The sequence below is a fragment of the Oratosquilla oratoria genome, unplaced genomic scaffold (genome assembly GCF_046742065.1).
Source record: "Oratosquilla oratoria isolate Oo_2021 unplaced genomic scaffold, ASM4674206v1 SCAFFOLD82, whole genome shotgun sequence".
In the NCBI taxonomy this organism is placed as follows: domain Eukaryota; kingdom Metazoa; phylum Arthropoda; class Malacostraca; order Stomatopoda; family Squillidae; genus Oratosquilla; species Oratosquilla oratoria.
In genome coordinates, this window is record NW_027467746.1 from 348,555 (window position 1) to 370,000 (window position 21,446).

The 21,446-nt window shown below is 37.7% G+C and overlaps 1 protein-coding gene across 1 annotated transcript in view; it reads right to left on the minus strand.

Moving 5' to 3' along the window:
• Positions 1-335: 335 nt before the first annotated feature.
• Positions 336-21,446, minus strand: part of LOC143024029 (uncharacterized) — a 21,868-nt gene continuing 757 nt past the window's right edge. Inside the window, exons 1-3 of the mRNA XM_076182739.1 lie at positions 21,433-21,446; positions 6,683-6,767; positions 336-343 (exon numbers count right to left, since the gene is read on the minus strand). The exon at positions 21,433-21,446 is cut by the window's right edge and continues 757 nt beyond it. Of these exons, the coding sequence (XP_076038854.1) occupies positions 336-343; positions 6,683-6,767; positions 21,433-21,446 (107 nt within the window). The remainder of the gene's footprint in view (positions 344-6,682; positions 6,768-21,432) is intronic.

The window sequence follows — 21,446 nt, forward strand, 5'->3', positions numbered from 1 at the left end:
AAAACAGTTTGTGGAGTGGTCTGTTGAGTCTAGCCAGACCCTTGGGTTGAGTCTTTCAAGAACCTTTTCTCACTTCACAGCCACCTTTCCAGAGTCTTCTTACAATACTCACAACATTAGTGATTGACCCAGGGCTTGTCCTAGTCCCCAACAGGCATCCCGAAGTACCTTTGGTAGGCTTCACAAACCTTCACTGACGTTTCTTAGGAGAATTCTTTGCCTCTCTTCTTTATATACTTTCCACATATATAACATAATTAGTCAGGAAGGAGCCGGTAGCCCCTTTGAAGCCATCTGAAAATAAAATAAATATATGCAATCACAAAAGATGGATCTTATAGATCTGAAAATATAAAATATAAACATGTTAAATTAGCATACATGTATAAGATAAGTTAGGTAATTCAGGCTACAATCACCAAATTTTGAAAAATAGCACCAAATTACATCAATTGCAATCGAAAATATAACATAAATTACTTTTACTACAATTCTAAAATTCTATTAGGTTGAATTCTAGTGGATAGCCTAGAATTCTGACAAACCCAAACTTGTAACTGCTAAATATATATGTTTTTTTTCGGAGGGGGGGGGGGACCTAAATAACATAAAAAAAATGATTACAAGCCAGGAACTTTTTTTTTTGTGTGTGATATCTGTTATAAGTTAAGGTGGCAGGTAATTTGGCAAGGGTGCTTTAGACTGCAATGTCTCTATACAGCTGCAAGCATTCCAATAGGGTATGAAGACGCAGTTTCTCTGTCTGACGTTATCTGTCTCCAGATTTCCGCTTTTCCTAACGTAATATGGCTTTGATTCCCCAGTTTTTCTGACGTCATGCTTCCTCTACCTGATGTCATATCTCCTCTCTCTGACATCGGATATCCTCACATTGCATCATGTAAAAGAGGAAGTAGCTGGCGGATATTTCAAGTGCAATTGATCTGAAGGAAAATTGGGCAAGATACTAGGCTCCGTTTATCTGTCTCTAAAGTCTTGTGGAATTACCATCAAGTCCTCGACGTCATCCTTGCCATCCATGACAAAAGTATATTTTCTTTAAGGAGGAACGCTATGAAAATGATAAACCGGTTGAGACTGCATAGTCATTTAATATTCATATGCCAAAAACGCCGGGCAAAAGTCAATAGCACTAGTCGCTATAAATTCTCAGGAATCTTGTCACTGTATCATGTGGATAATGCATTTGGAATGTGAAAAGGTTTTGGTTCATTTTAGTTTGTTATGAAAGAGGTACAACACGACGTCAAGGATAGACATATGTCACCATGAGGCTGAAGAGCAACTACTGCATGAGCATTCCTTACGTTCATGTCTGTAGACTGCGTTACAAAATGCTTGGTAACATATGTGCCCCGAGAGGCATGATAACCTACTACAGTAATTGAATAGTTCCCATGATATAACATGTTGCCACCAACTGCTATTCACACTAGGAAGACTGGTGAAGTATACAATATTGGTCTATTGTGATGCTGGAGAAATATTTGCCTATGGTTGTTTTATTGCGTCCAGTGGGTTGTGCTTCTCTGATATTGTGTGAGGGTAGAGAGAAACCAAGGGCTTCTGCATAGAAATATGTTCCTATTATTATCGTGAGCTAGTCTACAGCAGATTTTCATCGGTATAAGCCCTCATTACAATAATAGTAGGAAGTATGCATAACGTGGCAAATTAATACACGATGTTCAGATCAACGGCACTAGTACAAGTGATGGGAAAAATGTTGGTTCACTTTAGCCTAACACCGAAGAATCCACACCACACTGTAACCGCTGTTTTGTTCATAGTGTTCCTTTGAAATATATGGATTTTCATTTCTCGGATTACTGCTGGAATTGCGGTGATTGATTGAACCTTTTAACTTAAATGTGATTTCGTTGCTTCAAACATTTTTGTTTGAAAACTGTGCGTCCTTTGCAAATTTCACCTCGAAACACTCAAAAAATTATTTTCTCCGACAAGCATTATCCTCATTGATAGCATGAAAGTAGGAGTGCACCTTTTCACATTATTTGGCTTCAAAATACGATAGACGCTCGAGTATGACATCTCTCCAACCGTTTGCTGAGTAGATCTTCTCTGAAATCGGGAGTATTATCCAAAACCTGTTCTTCTCTCGCTAGGAATGTGACAAATGTGTTCTTCCGAATTTTTGTGTGTCTTCAACAGTTTCATCAACTTTAAATTTACAATTTCATCAACTTTAAACTTATCTCTACTGCAAGTAGAACTACTCTATTAAATATGTTTATGACTACATCTTCAGCATATTTACACTTAAGGTATGATCTTAACCTTTTAAAATCTTTCCAGGATTGAACTTACTCTCTCAACTTTTGAATTTTCTCCTCCGTTTTCTTTAATCAACTTCAAGAGAATAAAAGGTCATGCATTGAGTTTCGAAATGTTCTTGAGAATATTTTGCGCGAATGAGCACGCACACACACACGCACACACACACACACACACACACACACACACACACGCACGCACACACACACACACACACACACACACACACACACACACACTCACACGCACGCATACACACACACACAAACAAACAAACAAACAAACACACACAATACGAAATCGGCAGAAAAAGTAGGAAGTAGAAAAAAAAATGCTTCAAAGCTACAACTGACCTAATTAAAAGAAGGACTATGCGGAGTAAAAACAGGAGAAACGAAATAGAAAGATTAGAACTGAACGAGCTTATCAACAAAATGCAGATATCAGAGAAAATAAAGAGGAACATGGATGAAATAGAGAAAACTATTCGGAAAGGTATAAATACCAAAATGACCGAGGGCGGGTATGCTTTAGGAAGAAAGCAAATTATATCTTTGAGAGATAGAAAGGGAGATATCATTAAAGGAAGAGACAGAGTGGTGAAAAGAGAAGAATACTGTATTTTTACCAAGAGCTTTACTCGTCGAAGACAGTAGTTGAGTCAGTAATTCCATATGTAGACGTTATTAGTGTACCAGAAATTACAGAGGAAGATAGGGAATTTGATCTTTAAATATGAAATGAAGGAAAACACCTGGGGAATGTGGTATATAGATAGATCTTTAGAAAGACGTAGGGAAAGAAGTTCATATTAAGTTAGCTCAGCTGCAGACCCAGTGCCTACGTCAAGAAAGCGTTCCTGAATCGTTGTGCAATGCTATAGTGATTTTGCTTCATAAAGAGAGACCAGAAAGACCTTAGTAACTATCGATGGATTTGCTTGCTATCAGATGTGTATAGACTATTTTCCAAGATCCTTACAAATAGACTAAGTCAAGTTTTAGATGAAAACTAACTGAGAGAACAGGCAGGCTTTAGAAGTAAATATTCGACTCTAGACCATTTGAAGGCGATGAACAAACTAATCGAGAAAACGCGGAAAACAATATACCTCTTTGCTTAGCTTTTGCAGATTACGAGAAGGCCTTTCACTCAGTAAAACAAATAGCTATTCTAAACTCGCTACACAAGCAGTGTGCAAACAAATAGATTGTAAGGGTTCTGGAAAAGGTTTATGTGAAAGGTACCACTGTACTTTGACTGCATAAACATACTTAAAAGATAAAGATCGAGAAAGGAGAAGAGCAAGGCGACACAATTTTACCCAGATTATTTACAGCTTGCTTGGAGGAGATTTTCAGAAGGTTGAGTTGGGAAGAGAAAAGTTTGAAGATTAATGGCGAAAATTTTAACCTTCTATGATTTGCGGATGAATTTATTCTTATTTCAGAAACAGCAGAAGACTTGCAAAATATGTCGAGTGATCTGAACAAAGAAAGTCTCAAAGTAGGTTTCAAAATGAATAAGAGTAAAATAAAAATTATGTTCGACACGAAATTTGAAACTAAAGAGATTATAATTGATGGTGAGAGTCTTGAAGAGCTTGAAGAGCATAATCATTTAAACCATTTGGTGAAAGTGACCAAAGATCGTGGTAATAAAATAAAAAAGGCATGTTACAATTAATTTAGAATGTGGTAAGTATGATAAAATCCTACCTTTATGATTGAAACGCAAAGTTCACAATCAATGCATTCTGCCAGCAATGATCTACTGTTGTGAGGCTTTGAAACTGACGAAGCCGATGGAGACAAAGCTAAGAAATGCGCAGAGGAGAATGGAGAGATCAACAATGGGAATAACGTTGAGAGACCGAAAGAAAGCAAGTTGAGTGAGAGAGTAGACCAGAGTGAAAGATATAGTGGAGGCGGTAAAAGAGAGGAAGTTAAATTGGGCAGGTAAGTTAGCTCAACCGACTGAAGAGAGATAGAGTAAGTGTGTAACAGGGTGGACGCTGCGATATGGGATGCATGGAAGAGGAGACCAGACAGAGGGTGGAGAGACAAAGTAGAGAATTTTGCAGGAGTTACGTGGCAGAGGTTGGCGCGGTCGTGTGAATCATGGAATGCTGATATGAAAGAGGCTATTGTTCAGCAGTGGACTAAGGATGGGTAATATATATATTATATATATAATATATATATATATACATATATATATATATATATATATATGTGTAAGACAGAATAGAAATTGCACATTAGTAATTGCACTAAAAACCCACTATTTTTTGGATTTAAGAAAAGAAGGAAATAACGAATTTCCGTATATTTCGATCACTTGCTGTGATCCTCTTCAAGCGGAATACATAGACAAGAGAACAACATATCTTATATACAGATGAGAGAGGTAAAGTTAGGGAACATGGACAAGACATCTCATGTGGCATCTATATATGTATATATATACAATTATACATATATATGTATATATGCAGACAAACCACTGGGAAAATGAAAGAGATGAGACCGAGCGCTTTCGTCTATTCAGACATTTTCAAGGTATAGATACATAAAAGAGACAAGTATATATACTCAGAAGGTTAAGGTGGATCTCTCCCAGTGCCATATTGGCTCAAGTGTCCGGACATTTGGTTTACAATTTTTGTTATGATAAATTCATCCAATTTGTATAATCCTTTACTTAAATTAAAATTATTAACAAATGTATTCTTGATCAGACTGGATTCTATGATGTTTCTATTCAAATAAGAATTACTTTTGACAATTACTTCATCTTCATTCCAATTGATATAATGGTTAAAATCCCTAAGATGGACAAATAACGCGTTGGACGTTTGACCACTTCTAACGCTATATTTGTGTTGCTTTATTCTAACATTTAATTCCTTTCCAGTCTGACCAATATAGCATTTGTTGCAATCTTTACATGGAATTTTATATACACAGCCTTCCTTATTTTCAGGGGAATTTTTAATCAAAAGACTTTTGACTGTGTTGGAGTTCCTAAAAATGGTTTGGATGTTGAAATTCTTAAGAATATGCGGCAATTTAATAAAGTTGTCATGATACGGAAGAACGAGAAGATTTTTAGAATTAAATTTTTCTTTAGTTTTGTCATCAAAATAAGACTTTCTAGCCATTTTTTGAGAAATTTCAATTAGATGATTTGGATACTTTAATTTTAAAGCTATGTCATTTATTCTTGAGAATTCATCATCCAAAAACTCCGGACTACAAATCCGATAAGCACGAAGGTACATTGAAGATAACACAGATGCCTTGGTCCTGTAATGATGAGAAGAGTAAAAATGAACATATGAAAGAACATTGGTGGGTTTCCTATAAACATCAAATTTGAAAGACCTTTCGTTTCTGTATATCAATACATCAAGGAAAGGTAATTGATTATTTTGTTCTATTTCCATGGTAAAATTGATTGAAGGGACTAAGGCGTTAAGTTGTGACAAGAAAGTTGACGGGTCAGCATTAACAGGCCAAATGCACAAAATATCATCAATGTACCTAAACCAAGTAACATTTTGGGGGAGAATATTGGGTAACAACTTTGTTTCAAAAAATTCCATATAAAGATTGCTAAGAATTGGAGAAATCGGATTACCCATTGCCATACCGAAATTCTGTAAATAATAGTTACCGTTAAACACAAAATGAGATTCCAAAACACACAATTTAATTAAATCAATAATGGTGGCAGTAGGCAGTGGTAAATCAAATTTCTCCAATTCTTCTTCAAGATACACTAATAAATCAAAAACCGGAACACGGGTGAATAACGAAGTGATATCATAACTAATAAGAGAAAAATCATAGTTAATATTAAGGTTATTAAGTTTGTTAACTAACTCTACATTGTTGTGTATGTGGCTGTGGGAAATTGTCCCTACTAGAGGGCTCAAAACGGACACAAGCCACTTGGACAAATTGTACCCAGCAGATCCTCGGGAACATGTAATGGGTCTCACAGGGTTGTTCGGTTTGTGAGTTTTAATCAACCCATACATGTATGGAAGTGATGGTGATTTCGAGGAGAGCTGCTTGATCAAAATGTCATGTCCTTTTAAAATGCTTTTTTAACTTAGTGTTGAAATTCTTATTGACAACATCTAAAGGATTTTTCTTTAATTTAGTGTACGTATTTTTGTCATCTAAGAGGTCATCCATTTTGTCAATATAATCCTTTTTGTTCATAATGACAACACTATTACTTTTATCAGCTTTAGTCACATGTAATTCATCATCCTTTTTCAATTTGTCGTAAGCCATGAGAAAACGTTTGGGGCATGTAGGTTGGTTGGTTGATGACATGGAACTATAAACCAAACCTTTACTGATGTTAATGTCTTCAATGGGCACATTTCCAAACTTCTCAAGATTACAAAAACCTTGCGCAACGCTCACACTGTCCAACTGTTTGGAAACGGCAAAAATATGACCATACCCCAGGGCACATTTGGCATCTTCACTTAATTGTTTATTTGATAAATTTATCACAAAATTAGTGTTGGCATTTTTGGTCCACTCACTTTCCTTGATTAAATTATCAAGTTTCTTATCTAATTTGATTGTCAGAGTGTGGCACACTAACCTCATTTTGCCATAGCAATAATCTAACAAACTCACTTTCCATTCCAAAGGGATCGCCCGGTCAAACTCACGTCTTTTCTTCCCATACACTTTGAATAACTCGTGCACTTCAACTTTTGTACCCAATATTCTCCCCCAAAATGTTACTTGGTTTAGGTACATTGATGATATTTTGTGCATTTGGCCTGTTAATGCTGACCCGTCAACTTTCTTGTCACAACTTAACGCCTTAGTCCCTTCAATCAATTTTACCATGGAAATAGAACAAAATAATCAATTACCTTTCCTTGATGTATTGATATACAGAAACGAAAGGTCTTTCAAATTTGATGTTTATAGGAAACCCACCAATGTTCTTTCATATGTTCATTTTTACTCTTCTCATCATTACAGGACCAAGGCATCTGTGTTATCTTCAATGTACCTTCGTGCTTATCGGATTTGTAGTCCGGAGTTTTTGGATGATGAATTCTCAAGAATAAATGACATAGCTTTAAAATTAAAGTATCCAAATCATCTAATTGAAATTTCTCAAAAAATGGCTAGAAAGTCTTATTTTGATGACAAAACTAAAGAAAAATTTTATTCTAAAAATCTTCTCGTTCTTCCGTATCATGACAACTTCATTAAATTGCCGCATATTCTTAAGAATTTCAACATCCAAACCATTTTTAGGAACTCCAACACAGTCAAAAGTCTTTTGATTAAAAATTCCCCTGAAAATAAGGAAGGCTGTGTATATAAAATTCCATGTAAAGATTGCAACAAATGCTATATTGGTCAGACTGGAAAGGAATTAAATGTTAGAATAAAGCAACACAAATATAGCGTTAGAAGTGGTCAAACGTCCAACGCGTTATTTGTCCATCTTAGGGATTTTAACCATTGTATCAATTGGAATGAAGATAAAGTAATTGTCAAAAGTAATTCTTATTTGAATAGAAACATCATAGAATCCAGTCTGATCAAGAATACATTTGTTAATAATATAAATTTAAGTCAAGGATTATACAAATTGGATGAATTTATCATAACAAAAATTGTAAACCAAATGTCCGGACACTTGAGCCAATATGGCACTGGGAGAGATCCACCTTAACCTTCTGAGTATATATACTTGTCTCTTTTATGTATCTATACCTTGAAAATGTCTGAATAGACGAAAGCGCTCGGTCTCATCTCTTTTATTTTCCCAGTGGTTTGTCTGCATACTAGTATCACGCGTTCAAGTGATTTCTTCTGCATATATATATATGTATATATGAGAGAAATTTGCTAGTAACAGCGACATCAATCCGATAACTTTTTTGGTGTAGTGGGCTAAGGCTCTGTGAAGGTGATCTTGCGGGTGACCGAAAGCAGTGGGTTCGAATCCTGCATGCGCCTGTCATAAATATTATCGGATATATATAAAAAAGAAAGTGAAGGCATAAGAGGGTCTGGGAGCTTTCCAACCAGTACCCTAAGGTTTGGGTCTTTTAATATACGTGGATGTGTTACAGATGAGAGTAAAAGTGAAGAGATAGGCAGTATGTTTGTGAGAAGAAAGATGAATGTACTGGCTTTGAATGAAACTAAAATGAAAGGAAAGGGCAACTGAGAATTTGGGAGTGTAGCTGGGAGGTACTCAAGAGTGAAGAGGGGACGAGGGAGAGAAGGGGTGGCTATACTAGTAATTGAAGAGATAAGTAAGCGGGTAGTAGAGTGGAAGGAGAATCAACCAACACAGCGCTCCTAGAGGTCGGACGTCTCTGCACTCCAGCTCTCTCAACAAACGCCCAGGAATCTTCGCCGGCCGGTGGTGGCGAGGAGATATATCTCCTTAGCTGCTGCCGGTCTGGCAAAGGCCGACCTCTTCGTTTACGTCAGCAGGCGGGTTTACACCAGGACAAATACACATATTTCCCAAGTCACGTAATTCTCTGTTTTCAGAGTAGTGCTTGGACGAAAAGAGGCACACGCACACTTGCTCGTTGGCTTAGCAGAGGCCCAAACCGTCTCTCACTCAGAACCCTCAATCTGATCGCGGGCTGGTCAACAGAGAGATTTGGGACACCTCTCTGTCCAACCGGCCCGCAACCTAACGCTGGCCTCTTCGCTGACGCTGGTGAGCGAGTTTACACTTCTGACATTTTACGCACAATTCCCAATCGCGTAATTCTCTGTTTTCAGAGTTGTGATTGGAAGGAAAGAGATCATACAACACCCGCCCGCCTGCCCCCCCCCTCTCACCGTCACTGAATCAATTCTACTGACCTTCAAACCCAACCTGGGGAAAAGCAGGCTACTCAGGCCCCACCTGTGGCTTATCAGGAACGCGCTCTACACGCTCGCCGGTGGTGGCGAGGAGATATATCTCCTTTGCTGCTGCCGGCCGACCTCTTCGTTGACGTCGGCAGACGGGTTTACACCGCCCACCTCCCCCCCTTCTCGCTCCGCCACTGGATCAACTCTACAGGATCTCAAACCCAACCTGGGGAAAAGCAGGCTACTCAGGCCCCACCTGTGGCTGAACAGGAACGCGCTCTACACACGGGAAATGAACTCTACTTACTTCCCGTAAGATACACACACACACCTCTCACGAACATAGCCACGCCACATGCACAAACATCTACACTTACTTTTTCTTCGACTAAAATTCGCTTCCTTTCTAACTTTCTCTTATACTATATCTTCTCATTTCAGTTTACCTCCCACTAAAGATTTTTCCGTTTTTCCACCTTTCTCTACTACTACGCCTCCTACCATTTTCTAAACTTTTGTTGGTGATCCTAATCCTAATCCCTGCGTCGGCGCCCCCGTCCAAGCTCCCAGTCCATTTCTCTCGAACCACGAACACCAACTGCCCCAAATCGCTCGCTAATTCGCCCGGTGGCAATAGCCCTATTTTATACGCCACTATCTTTTCATTTTCTTACAGACATTCTTCCCCTCCCACAAAAATCGATCCCGCGCAAGCGTGTGGTCTTTCCTAGGAATTCAGAATTCAGAATTCAGGTGTCATCAAGGTTGATGTGGATGAAGGTGAAGCTGGGAAAGGAGATGTGGGTTTTTGTAAGAGCGTATGGGCCTGGTAGTGAGAAGAGCGTAGAGGAAAGGGGGGCTTTTTGGGTAGATATAAATGAGTGCATAGAGGGATTAGGGAGAAATGTCAATGTAGTTGTATTGGGAGACCTAAATGCTAGGGTGGGAAATGAACCAATTGACGGAGTGATTAGGAAGTATGGAGTTCCAGGTAAAAATCGTAGTGGAGAATTGATGGTGGAGATGTGTCTTGAAAGAGAGTTGATGATAGCAAATACAGTGTTTAGGAAGAAAGTCAAGCATAAGTACACATGGGAGAGGGTGGTGGGTGGAAGGGTGGCAGATAGAGCGTTAATGGACTATATAGTGGTGACCAGGAGTATGGTAGGAAGAGTTAAGGATGTACATGTTCTAAGGGGAGAGAGTGGGGGAATATCAGATAATTTCCTGGTGGAAGAAAATTGAGAGTAGAGAATAGGTGGAGAAAGAGGAAAAGGGCAGATGGTAGGGAGGTACTTAGAGTGAACTGCTTAAATGAAAAAAAAAAGGAGAATGAGTATAAAAAGTTGAGAGAGGAGTGGGAGAGAGTAAAGGATAGAGTAGAACTAGGAGTGGATGAGGAATGGGGATGGTTCAAGGAGGAAGTCATAAGGTGCGCAAAGATGGTGTATAGAACAAAGAGGGCGGGAGGAAATAGAAGGAAGGGTAGTGAGTGGTGGGATGAGGAAGCAAAGAAGGGTGTAGAAGAGAAGAAGCAGGCATTCATAGATTGGCTACAAATTAGGACGAGGGAATCGTATGAAAGGTACAAAGTAAAGAGAAAGGAAGTTAAGCATAAGATAAAGGAAGCAAAGAGGAGAGCAGATGTGAAATGGGGAAAGAGTTTGACAGAAAATTTTGAAAGTAATAAAAATATGTTTTGGAAGGAAATTAAAACATGGAGAGGAGGCAAATCAAGTAGAGAAGAAAAGGTAAAAGGTGTAGATGGAGAGATGATAATGAAAGAGAAGGCAGTGAGAGGAAGGTGGGCAGAGTATTTTAGGGAGTTGCTAAATGTGAAGGAGGATAGGGAGGGAAAGGTAGTTGCAGTGACAAGCGCTGAGAAAATGAGAGTGATGAGTGATGAAAATGGAGGAGAAATAGGGAAGGATGAAATGAAAGCAGCTGTTAAGATAATGAGAGCAGGTAAGGCACCTGGGTTGGATGGATGCCATACAGAATGTCTGAAGAAAGGAGGTACAGTTATGATGGACTGTCTGGTGAGGTTATTTAATGTTTGTTTCAGAGAGGGTAGAGTGCCGGAGGACTGGAGGAATGCCTGTATAGTTCCGCTTTACAAGGGAAAGGGGGACAAGTGTGAGTAAAGTAGGTTCAGAGTGATCAGCTTGTTGAGTGTAGTTGGGAAGGCTTATGGGAGGGTCTTGATTGAGAGGATTAGGAGAGGAACAGAAGGAGTAATTGGTGAGGAACAGTGTGGGTTTAGGACAGGTAGGGGTTGTATAGATCATATTTTTGTGGTAAGACAGATATGCGAGAAAGCTATAGGAAAAGGTAAGGATGTTTTTGGGGCTTTTATGCATCTGGAAAAGGCTTACGACAGGGTAGACAGGATGGCACTGTAGAAGGTACTGCAGATATATGGCATACGAAGAAAGCTGTTAAGAGTAGTTAAGAGTTTTTACGAGAGTAGTAGAGCTTGCGTTATGATTAGAAATGGAGAGAGTGAATGGTTTGAGGTAAAGGTGGGACTTCGTCAGGGGTGTGTTATGTCGCTCTGGCTGTTCAATCTTTACATTGATGGGGTGGTGCGAGAGGTGAATGCAAAGGTAGTGGGTCAGGGGTTGGAGATGATTAATGAAAATGGAGAAAAATGGGAGGTGAGCCAGCTGTTGTTTGCTGACGACACTGCGCTTGTAGCAGGATCAGAGGAGGGATTGAGAAAGTTAGTGACAGAGTTTGAGAAGGTGTATGAAAGAAGGAAGCTGAAGATATATGTGGGCGTAAGGTGATGAGATGTACAAGGGGAGAGAGTGACAGTAGGCTGGAAGTGAGCATTAAGGGTGAGAAACTGGAGGAGGCGGATAGTTTCAGATTCTTGGTTGCGAATGTGACAGGAAAGGGAGGAGTGGGGGTGGAGGTAGAATGTAGATTGAGAGAAGCAAATAAGTGCCTTGGTGGATTAAAAAGTGTAATGAGAAATAGACATCTGGGAATGGATGCTAAGAGGAGCTTATATGAAGGAGTGATTTTACAAACAGCAACGTACGGGGCAGAAACATGGAACATGAGAGAGGAAGAGAGAAGGCGTTTGAATGTGTTTGAGATGCAATGTCTGAGAAGTATGATAGGGGTTACTAGGTTAGATAGAGTGAGAAATGAGGAGGTGAGGAGGAGAACAGGGATGGAAAGGGAACTGGGGGATAGTGTTGATAAAAGAATATTAGGATGGTTTGGACACATGGATAGAATGAGTGATTAGTAAAAAAAATGAAAGATTAGTAAAAGAAGTGTGGAAGGCGGAGGTGGAAGGAGTGAATATGAGGGGACGTCCTAGGATAAGATGGATGGATGGGGTGAAAGGGTCTTTACAAAAGAGAGGAATGTCTGTAGAGGAAGGACGGGAGAGGACAGAAGATAGGGGTGAATGGAGAAGGGTTGTGTATAGATGAGGCTGTGATGCATGAGGGGGAGTGGGTGGGGGATGGGGGGTGAGGAAGTATGTATGAGAAAAAAATTGACTTATCTCGAAGGGATTTCTCCCAGTCTTTTCCTTTCCTTTGGTATATGTATATATCTATATATATATATATATATATATATATATATATATATATATATATATATATATGTGTGTGTGTGTGTGTGTGTGTTAGTGTGTGTGTGTGTGTGTGTGTGTGTGTGTGTGTGTGTGTGTGTGTGTGTGTGTGTGTGTGATCATTTTTAGAAGCTCTACCAAGGGATTCGAACCCTGACCTTTGCGTATATAATCACGAAGTGAAGACGCTAGCGACTGAGCTATGTGTGATGGTTCAAAAGGACTGTACAAGTTCCCGACCACGCTTCACGTAACATCAGAAGATTTAGTCTCATTTTCATTCAATCCCTGTATTAGGCGAGCCCTCCGACAATCTGTGTATGTTAAAGACAGATTGAACATTATTATAATCTCTGCCAAGGGATTCGAACCCTGACCTGTGCGCATATAATCACGAAGTCAAGACGCTAGCGACTGAACTACGTGTGATGGTTCAAAAGGACTGTACAGGTCCACGACCACGCTTCACGTAACATCAGAAGATCTAGTCTCTTTTTCATCTAATCCCGGTATTAGGCGAGCCCTCCGACAAGTTGTGTATGTTAAAGACAACGTCTTGACTTCGTGGTTATATACGCACAGGTCAGGGTTCGAATCCCTTGACTTAGACCATTACACCATAGCTAGTCACTGGAATCCATTTAGTGTTGTACAAATACTTTCCCGCATTCGTATACTTACCAATTGTACTATCATAGTGGAGATGGGTTGAACGCAAACTTTCGTGTATGTGTATGTAACTCGAACATACAAATATATAAGAAATGTTGCACTCAACTTACTCGTATATCTCTCTTGATGGTGTTATGGTCTAATTCACTACAAGCACTGGTCACGTGCTAGGGTAAGTTCGAGTCCTCGGCCGTACCACTTTTCAATTTCTGCATGTGCTTCCACGGTTCTTCCGATGTTGATTGCTGAAAATTCAAGTGCATTGGGGTTGATGAAAATGTATCTCCAGTTACTGGGACCCATTCAGTGTTGTACAAATGCTTTCCCGCTTTCGTATACTTACCAATTGTATTATCATAGTGGAGAATATTTGAACGCAAACTTTCGTGTATGTGTATGTCACTCGAGCATACAAAGATATAAGAAAAATTGCGCACAACTTATATCTCTCTTGATGGTGTAATGGTCTAAGTCATTACAAGCACTGGTCACATGATGGCCGTAGGTTCGAGTCCTCGGGCGTACCACGTTTCAATTTCTACATGTGCCTCCACGGTTCTTCCGATGTTGATGGCTTAGAATTAAAGTGCATTGTGGTTCACACACACACACACACACACACACACACACACACACACACACACACACACACACACACACACACACACACACACACACACACACACACACACACACACACACACACACACACACATATATATATATATATATATATATATATATATATATATACATACATATATATATATTGGAAAGAAATGAAGAAAGGAAGAGGAGGCGAATCAAGTAGAGAAGAAAAGGTAAAAGGTACAGATGTAGAGATGATAATAGAAGAGAAGGTAGTGAGAGGAAGGTGGGCAAAGTATTTAAGGTAGTTGCTAAATGTGAAGGAGAATAGGGACGGAAAGGCAGTTGCAGTGGAAAAGTGCTAAGAAAATGACCATGATGATTGAGGAAAATGAAGGAGAACTAAAGAAAGACGAAGTGAAGGCAGCTTTAATGATGATGAGAGAAGTTAGGGCACCTGGATTGGATGGATGCCATGCAGAATGTCTGAGAAATTGGGAGTAGAATAATGGTGGACTGGCTGGTGAGGTTATTCAGCGATTGTTTAAGAGAGGGTAGAGTGCCGGAGGACTGGAGGAGTGCCTGTATAGTTCCGCTTTACAAGAAAAAGGGGGACAAGTGTGAGTGTAGTAGTTTCAGAGGGATCGGTTTGTTAAGTGTAGTTGGGAAGGCTTATGGGAAGGACTTGATTGAGAGAACTAGAAGAGGAACAGAAGGAGTAATTGGTGAGAAACAGTGTGGGTTTAGGACAGGTAGGAGTTGTGTAGATCATATTTTTGTGGTAAGACAGATATGTGAGAAAGTTTAAGGAAAAGGTAAGGATGTAGTTAGGGCTTTTATGCATCTGGAAAAGGCTTACGACAGGGTAGACAGGAAGGCACTGTGGGAGGTATTGCAGATATATAGGATAGGAGGAAAGCTGTTAAGAGCATTTAAGAGATTTTACGAAAGTATTAGTGCTTGTGTCGGGATTAGAAATGGAGAGAGAGAGAGAGTGGTTTGAGGTAAATGTGGGGCTTCTTCAAGGATGTGTTATGTCGCCCTGGCTGTTGAATTTATACATGGATGGGGTGGTACAATAGGTAAATGCAAGGGTAACGGGTCGGGGATTGGAGATGGATAAAGAAAATGAAGAAATATTGGAAATAAGCCAGCTGTTGTTTTCTGACAGTACTTGTGCTTGTAGCAGGATCAAAGGAGGGATTAAGAAAGTTAGCTAGTTTGGGAAGGTGTGTGAAAGAAGAAAGTTGAAGATAAATATGGGTAAATTTAAAGTGATGAGATGTACAAGGGGAGAAAGTGGCAGTAGATTAAAAGTGAGTATTAAGGGAGGGAGACTAGAAGAAATGGATAGTTTTAAATACTTGGGTACGAATGTGGCAGGAAAGGGAGGAGTGGAGGTGGAGGTAGAATTTAGATTGAGAGAAGCAAGTGAATCCTTGGGGGATTAAAAAGTGTAATGAGAAATAAACATTTGGGAATGGATGCTAAGAGGAGATTGTATGAAGAAATAATTGTACCGACAGCACTGTACGGGGCAGAAACATGGAACGTAAGAAAGGAAGAGAGAAGGCGTTTGAATGTGTTTGAAATTAAATGTCTGAGAAGTATGATAGGGGTTACTAGGCTGGATAGAGTGAGAAATGAGTAGGTGAGGAGGATAACAGGGGAGGAAAGGGAGTTGGGGGATATGGTTGGTGATAGGGTATTGAGATGGTTTGGACACATGGAAAGAATGAGTTAAGAAAGATTGGTAAAAGAGAATGGGAAGGCAAAGGTGGAAGGAGTGAACTTGAAGGGGCATTGGGAAAGAGGGACGGGGGAGGACAGAACATAGAGGTGAATAGAGTATGGTTGTGTATGGATGATGTTGTGATGCATGAGGGGGAGAGGGTAGAGGAGTAGGGGGTGAGGGAGTATATATGAAACATAAATTGACGCAGCTCAAAGTGATTTCTCCCAGTCTTCTCCATTTCTGCATCAGGGAATGGAGAGAGGGGGGCACCGATTTAATGAAACGGCTTTGTTGTTGATGTACTGTGTCATGCGAAACTGCTTCTGACCAATGGCAGTGGGCAAGATGCAGGGATGACCCATTACTAAGGAGGTACCAAGATGAGGAAGGGAAGAGGGTAGAAGACAATGGAGTATATTGGGGATGGAATAGGTGAGAGTGGTTTCAGTACAATTGTTTGTTGACTACTTCCCATGTAAGGGAAGAATGCCTTTAATATATATATATATATATATATGTATATATATATATATATATATATACATATATATATATATTACTTAGGATTACAAAGGCGGAGCATGCCGACAGGAGACCTTTTGATCCATATCTAGGTCGGATGCGAAAAAAAATCATATTAATAATAAAATAATAAATAAAAACTATAACAATGTAAATAACAATAAAATACATAAATAAATGCATAGGTATAGTTAAATAATAAACAAACAGGTAAATAGTAAATAATAATAAATTGACATATAACTAATGATAAATGAAAATCAGACAGACAAATGATAGCAAAACAAAAACTAATAATATAAGATAAATTACAATCATTACAGCATCTTACTTAGGTATTTATCTAAATGATTCTTAAAGCTTCGAACTGAACTACATTGCACTACCTGTGCAGGAAGTTTATTCCATTCATTAACTACACGGTTGGCAAAGTTGTTTCTACCTACTTCCAAATTGAATCTATTTCCGGACAGTTTGAGACCATTGTTTCTTGTCTGATTCTCATTCAATGTGAAAATTTGGTCACTTTTGATGTCAATTCCCTTTAAAATCTTTAAGACCTGTATCAAGTCACCTCTGAGTCTATGCTTTTTTAGGGAAAACAGATTCATATGTTTTAGTCGATTTTAGTATGATTTATTTTTTATATTTGGAATCAGCTTTGTGGCTCGCCGTTTTTTTTTTCTTTTCAGTCTGTCAATGTCTTTAATGAGATTCGGTGACCATACGGAAACAGAATATTCCAAATGTGGACGAACTAACGATTTATATAGCTTGTTAATGAGTGATGGACTTTTGAAATCAAAAGATCGGCAATCAGTCCCAGAATCTTATTTGCTTTCTCAGATGTTGAAATACACTGCTTGGATGATTTGAGGTCGTTACTGATAATTACGCCGAGATCTTTTTCACTATTCACTTTTGTTAACGAATTTCCAAATAACTTGTAATCGTACTTACTGTTATTTTTACCTATGTGCATTACCTTGCATTTACTTGTGTTAAATTTCATTAGCCCCTTTTCAGACCATTGCTGTAATTTATCTAAATCTTCTTGAATATCTAATTGGTTTGAGTGATCGTTTGCCACTCCGCATAGTTTTGTATCATCAGCAAATTTGGAAACAGTAGATTTTAGTCCATGGTCTATATCATTTATATATACTATGAATAGAAGTGGCCCAAGAACGGAACTCTGAGGAACTCCACTTGCAACACTTTTCCATCCAGAAGTTTTTCCATTTAAAACAACTCTCTGTTTTCGACCATTCAACCAATTACTAGTCCAACCTAATAGGCTACCACCTATTCCATGCAAAGCTAATTTAGTAAGTAGTCTTTCGTGTGGAACGGTATCAAAAGCTTTTGCAAAGTCTAGATATATTAAATCTATATTGTTTCTTTTGTCATAATTGGAGATAACTGTGTTGTAGAATTCGAGTAAGTTAGTCACGCAAGAACGTTTCCGTCTGAAACCATGCTGCCTATCATTTATCAAACGGTTACTTTCTAAATGATATTCGATAGCATCTCTGATGATGGTTTGCATTATTTTTCCTACGATTGAAGTCAAACTTATAGGCCTATAGTTATTTGGTTTCTTTTTGTCACCTTTTTTGAATATGGGAGTAACGTTAGCTAGCTTCCATTCTCTTGGGACATCTCCGGATATGATGGATTTCTTGAAAATAATTTCTAATGAAACAACAATCTCATTTTTCATTTCCTTTAAGATTCTTGGATGCCAACCGTCAGGCCCTGGTGTTTTATTAACTTTGAGTTTGTCTATACACCTTTTAATTTCTTATTTTGTTATATTTACCGTAGTGAGTAAGTTTACCCCAGACTTTTCACAGGTTTCAGTTTGGAATTCACTTTGAGGTGTTTCGTTTACAAATACCGAGCTAAAATAATTGTTTAAGATATTACACATTCCTTCATTTGAATATTCAAGTTGACCGTCAGGAGATAATAGTGGACCAATGTGATTCCTAACAACCTTTTTATCTCTAATGTAACTATAGAATTCTTTGGGATTCTCTTTGGATTTCTCAGCGATGTTCATTTCGTATTGTCGTTTTCTTTTTCTTATTGTCTTTTTTAAATCTCTCTGTATTGATACATAACTTTCATAGTCATTAGATGCACCCGAGCACTTATATTTCTTATAAGCCAGTCTCTTTTTAGCAATACTTTTTTCAGTTTCTTTGTCGAGCCACTTTGGGCGAGCCTGATTTGGGGGACGTCTGTCCTTAAAAGGAATGTAAGTTTAAATCATCTTAGTGAGCGTATTTTGAAATATTTCCCACATCTGATCTACAGGTCTTTCGTTTAATTTTGCCTCCCAATCTGTAAGCTGAAGCTCCTGACGTAGTCCTATGAACTGAGCTTTACTGAAATCGGGTATTTTAGAAACACAAGTATCTATTCTAAAATTGTTTAGGAGCTTGAATCTAACTAAGTTGTGATCGCTATTTCCAACAGATTCACCGACTTCTACATCAGTTACCATGGTTTCGCGGCTAGTGATCAAAAGATCGAGTAAGTTTCCAAATCTTGTGGGCTCTTTTACATGCTGAATTATAATTGTCACCAAGAAAATCAATCAAGCGTCTACCTATATGGCCATGTTCAAGGGTCATCCAATCAATGACAGTAAAATTGAAATCACCCATTATCAATAAATCCCGGTTGCAGAAACTAGACAGTTCTTGAAATAACAATTTGTCGTCTGCTAATGATAATGTCTTTGGCCTATATATTACACCTATATTCATTTTTTGTCCATTTGTTTGGGTTAACTCAACCCACAAACTATCATATGCATCCTGTTTCACTTTCTCTAAAACACAAGCATGAACATTGTTTTTAACGTACAATAGAACACCCCCACCTTTCTTGTGGTTTCTATCCTGATGAAAGTGTTTAAATCCCGCAATATTAAATTCAGCTTCGAACTCTGTACCATTTAACCATGTCTCAGTTATTCCTATCATATCGAGATTTTCGCTTTTGACATACGCCTGTATTTCTTGAAATTTGTTCCTAATACTACGAGCATTAAAGTACATGGTTTTAAGAAACTCGTGATTATCTCTTTTTTTGACACATTTTGAGTTTCAACATCATGTCTTATATTATCATTTTGTTTTTTATTTATACCTTGCTCTATATTATTATTTGGTCCTTCATTGACATTCAATGCCTCATTAACATATATATATATATATATATATATATATACATATATATATATACATATATACGGTTTCGCTTACAATAGCTTCTTCAGAGGAGTGTTACTCTGGGTCGAAGTAAGCGGTGTATATAGTGAGTCAGGCCTACGTTCCCTCCTTGTGGAGTGGTTGGTGGCTGGTTCCAGTACATGTCAAACAGCACCGGTACAATATAATACAATAATAGTAATATAATAATAATACAACACAACACGATCTATGATACAATATACAATATAAAATATAATATATAATATAATATACCAAATCATATCATGGTATATCACATTATAATACAACATAATAATTAGCATCGATACATAATCAATAATAATAAGAATAAATATACCAAATAAATATACCAAATAAATGTCACCGTGATATTTTGTCACCGTGTTATGTCTGAGTTGTCCTGGGCGTCTTTCATTCCGTCCACTCCACTTCTCCCACCTCCCGGCCCGTGCTGTGTCCGGCAGTCATGTGTAATGTTTCAACTGTTCCAGTATGACACCTCAAACAGCATCGGTATAACATATGATAATAATAATAATAGTACTAATAATAATAATAATAATAATAATAATAATAATAATAATAATAATAATAATAATAATAATAATAATAATAATAATAATAATAATAATAATAATAATAATAATAATAATAATAATAATAATAATAATAATAATAATAATAATAATAATAATAATAATAATAATAAAAATAATAATAAAAATAATAATAATAATAATAATAATAATAATAATAATAATAATAATAATAATAATAATAATAATAATAATAATAATAATAATAATAATAATAATAATAATAATAATAATAATAATAATAATACTGTAAAAATAATAACATACAATATAATATATAATAATGCAATATAATTATATTACAGTATAATAACATAACATAATATTAATAATTAGTATCGATACAGAATGCATAATAAAATAATGAGAATAAAACATGATTTTTGATCAACGAAATGTCACCGTGATGTTTTGTCCTTGTATATAATCCCCGTGTTACGTCGGAGCTGTCCTGGGGCGTCTTTCTATATTTGCATATTTCGCCGTGTATTCTGTCCACTTAATACTTCCTACTTTTTGGTTTATGTTGGGTTTAGTGGCTATGTGTAATGCTTCAACCGTTTTTCTTCTTCTCTTTGTTAATCCTTTTTCCATCACTTCTGATTGTAGCCAATCGGGCATATGACCTTCTTGTTCTATATGACCCACCATCGCGTTGGAAAGCCTGTGGTATTTTAAGTCTGCTTTGTGCTCTTTGATTCTGGTCATAAGCCCTCTGTGGGTCTCGCCATAGTAAGATTTATCACATTTGCTGCATGGTATCCTATATACAACACTTAGGTCGTTAATTGTTTGTGTAGTTGTTGTTGTTACTAGATTTTTAAGTTTCTTTCCTGCCTCGCTGATTATTTCTAGACCTAATGGTCGTATTGCATCCCCCAGTGTTTGTGAAAAATCGGAGCCTGGTACGAGAAGGTATTTAGTTTCTTTCTTGACCACTTTCTCTTTTCGTTGCCTGATACTTTTTGCTTTTCTCAAAGATGTGGATATTAGCGCCTCTGGATATTGTAGCGCTCTGAAGGTATTCGTAATATGTAGAATTTCTTCGCTTAGAAATTCATTACTGCATATCCTTAGTGCTCTGAGAAAAAAAAAAAACAATTATTATTCCTATTTTGGTCCGTTCGTTGTGTGCGCTGTAGAAGTGTATTAAATCGTCTTTGTTTGTGGGTTTTCTGTAAACTTTGAAGAGTACTTTGTTTTCTTGTCTGTGTATTTCTGTGTCTAGAAATGGTAGGCGACCTAGAGACTCATTCTCCATGGTGAATTGAATATTATCGACTACCTCATTGAGTTTAG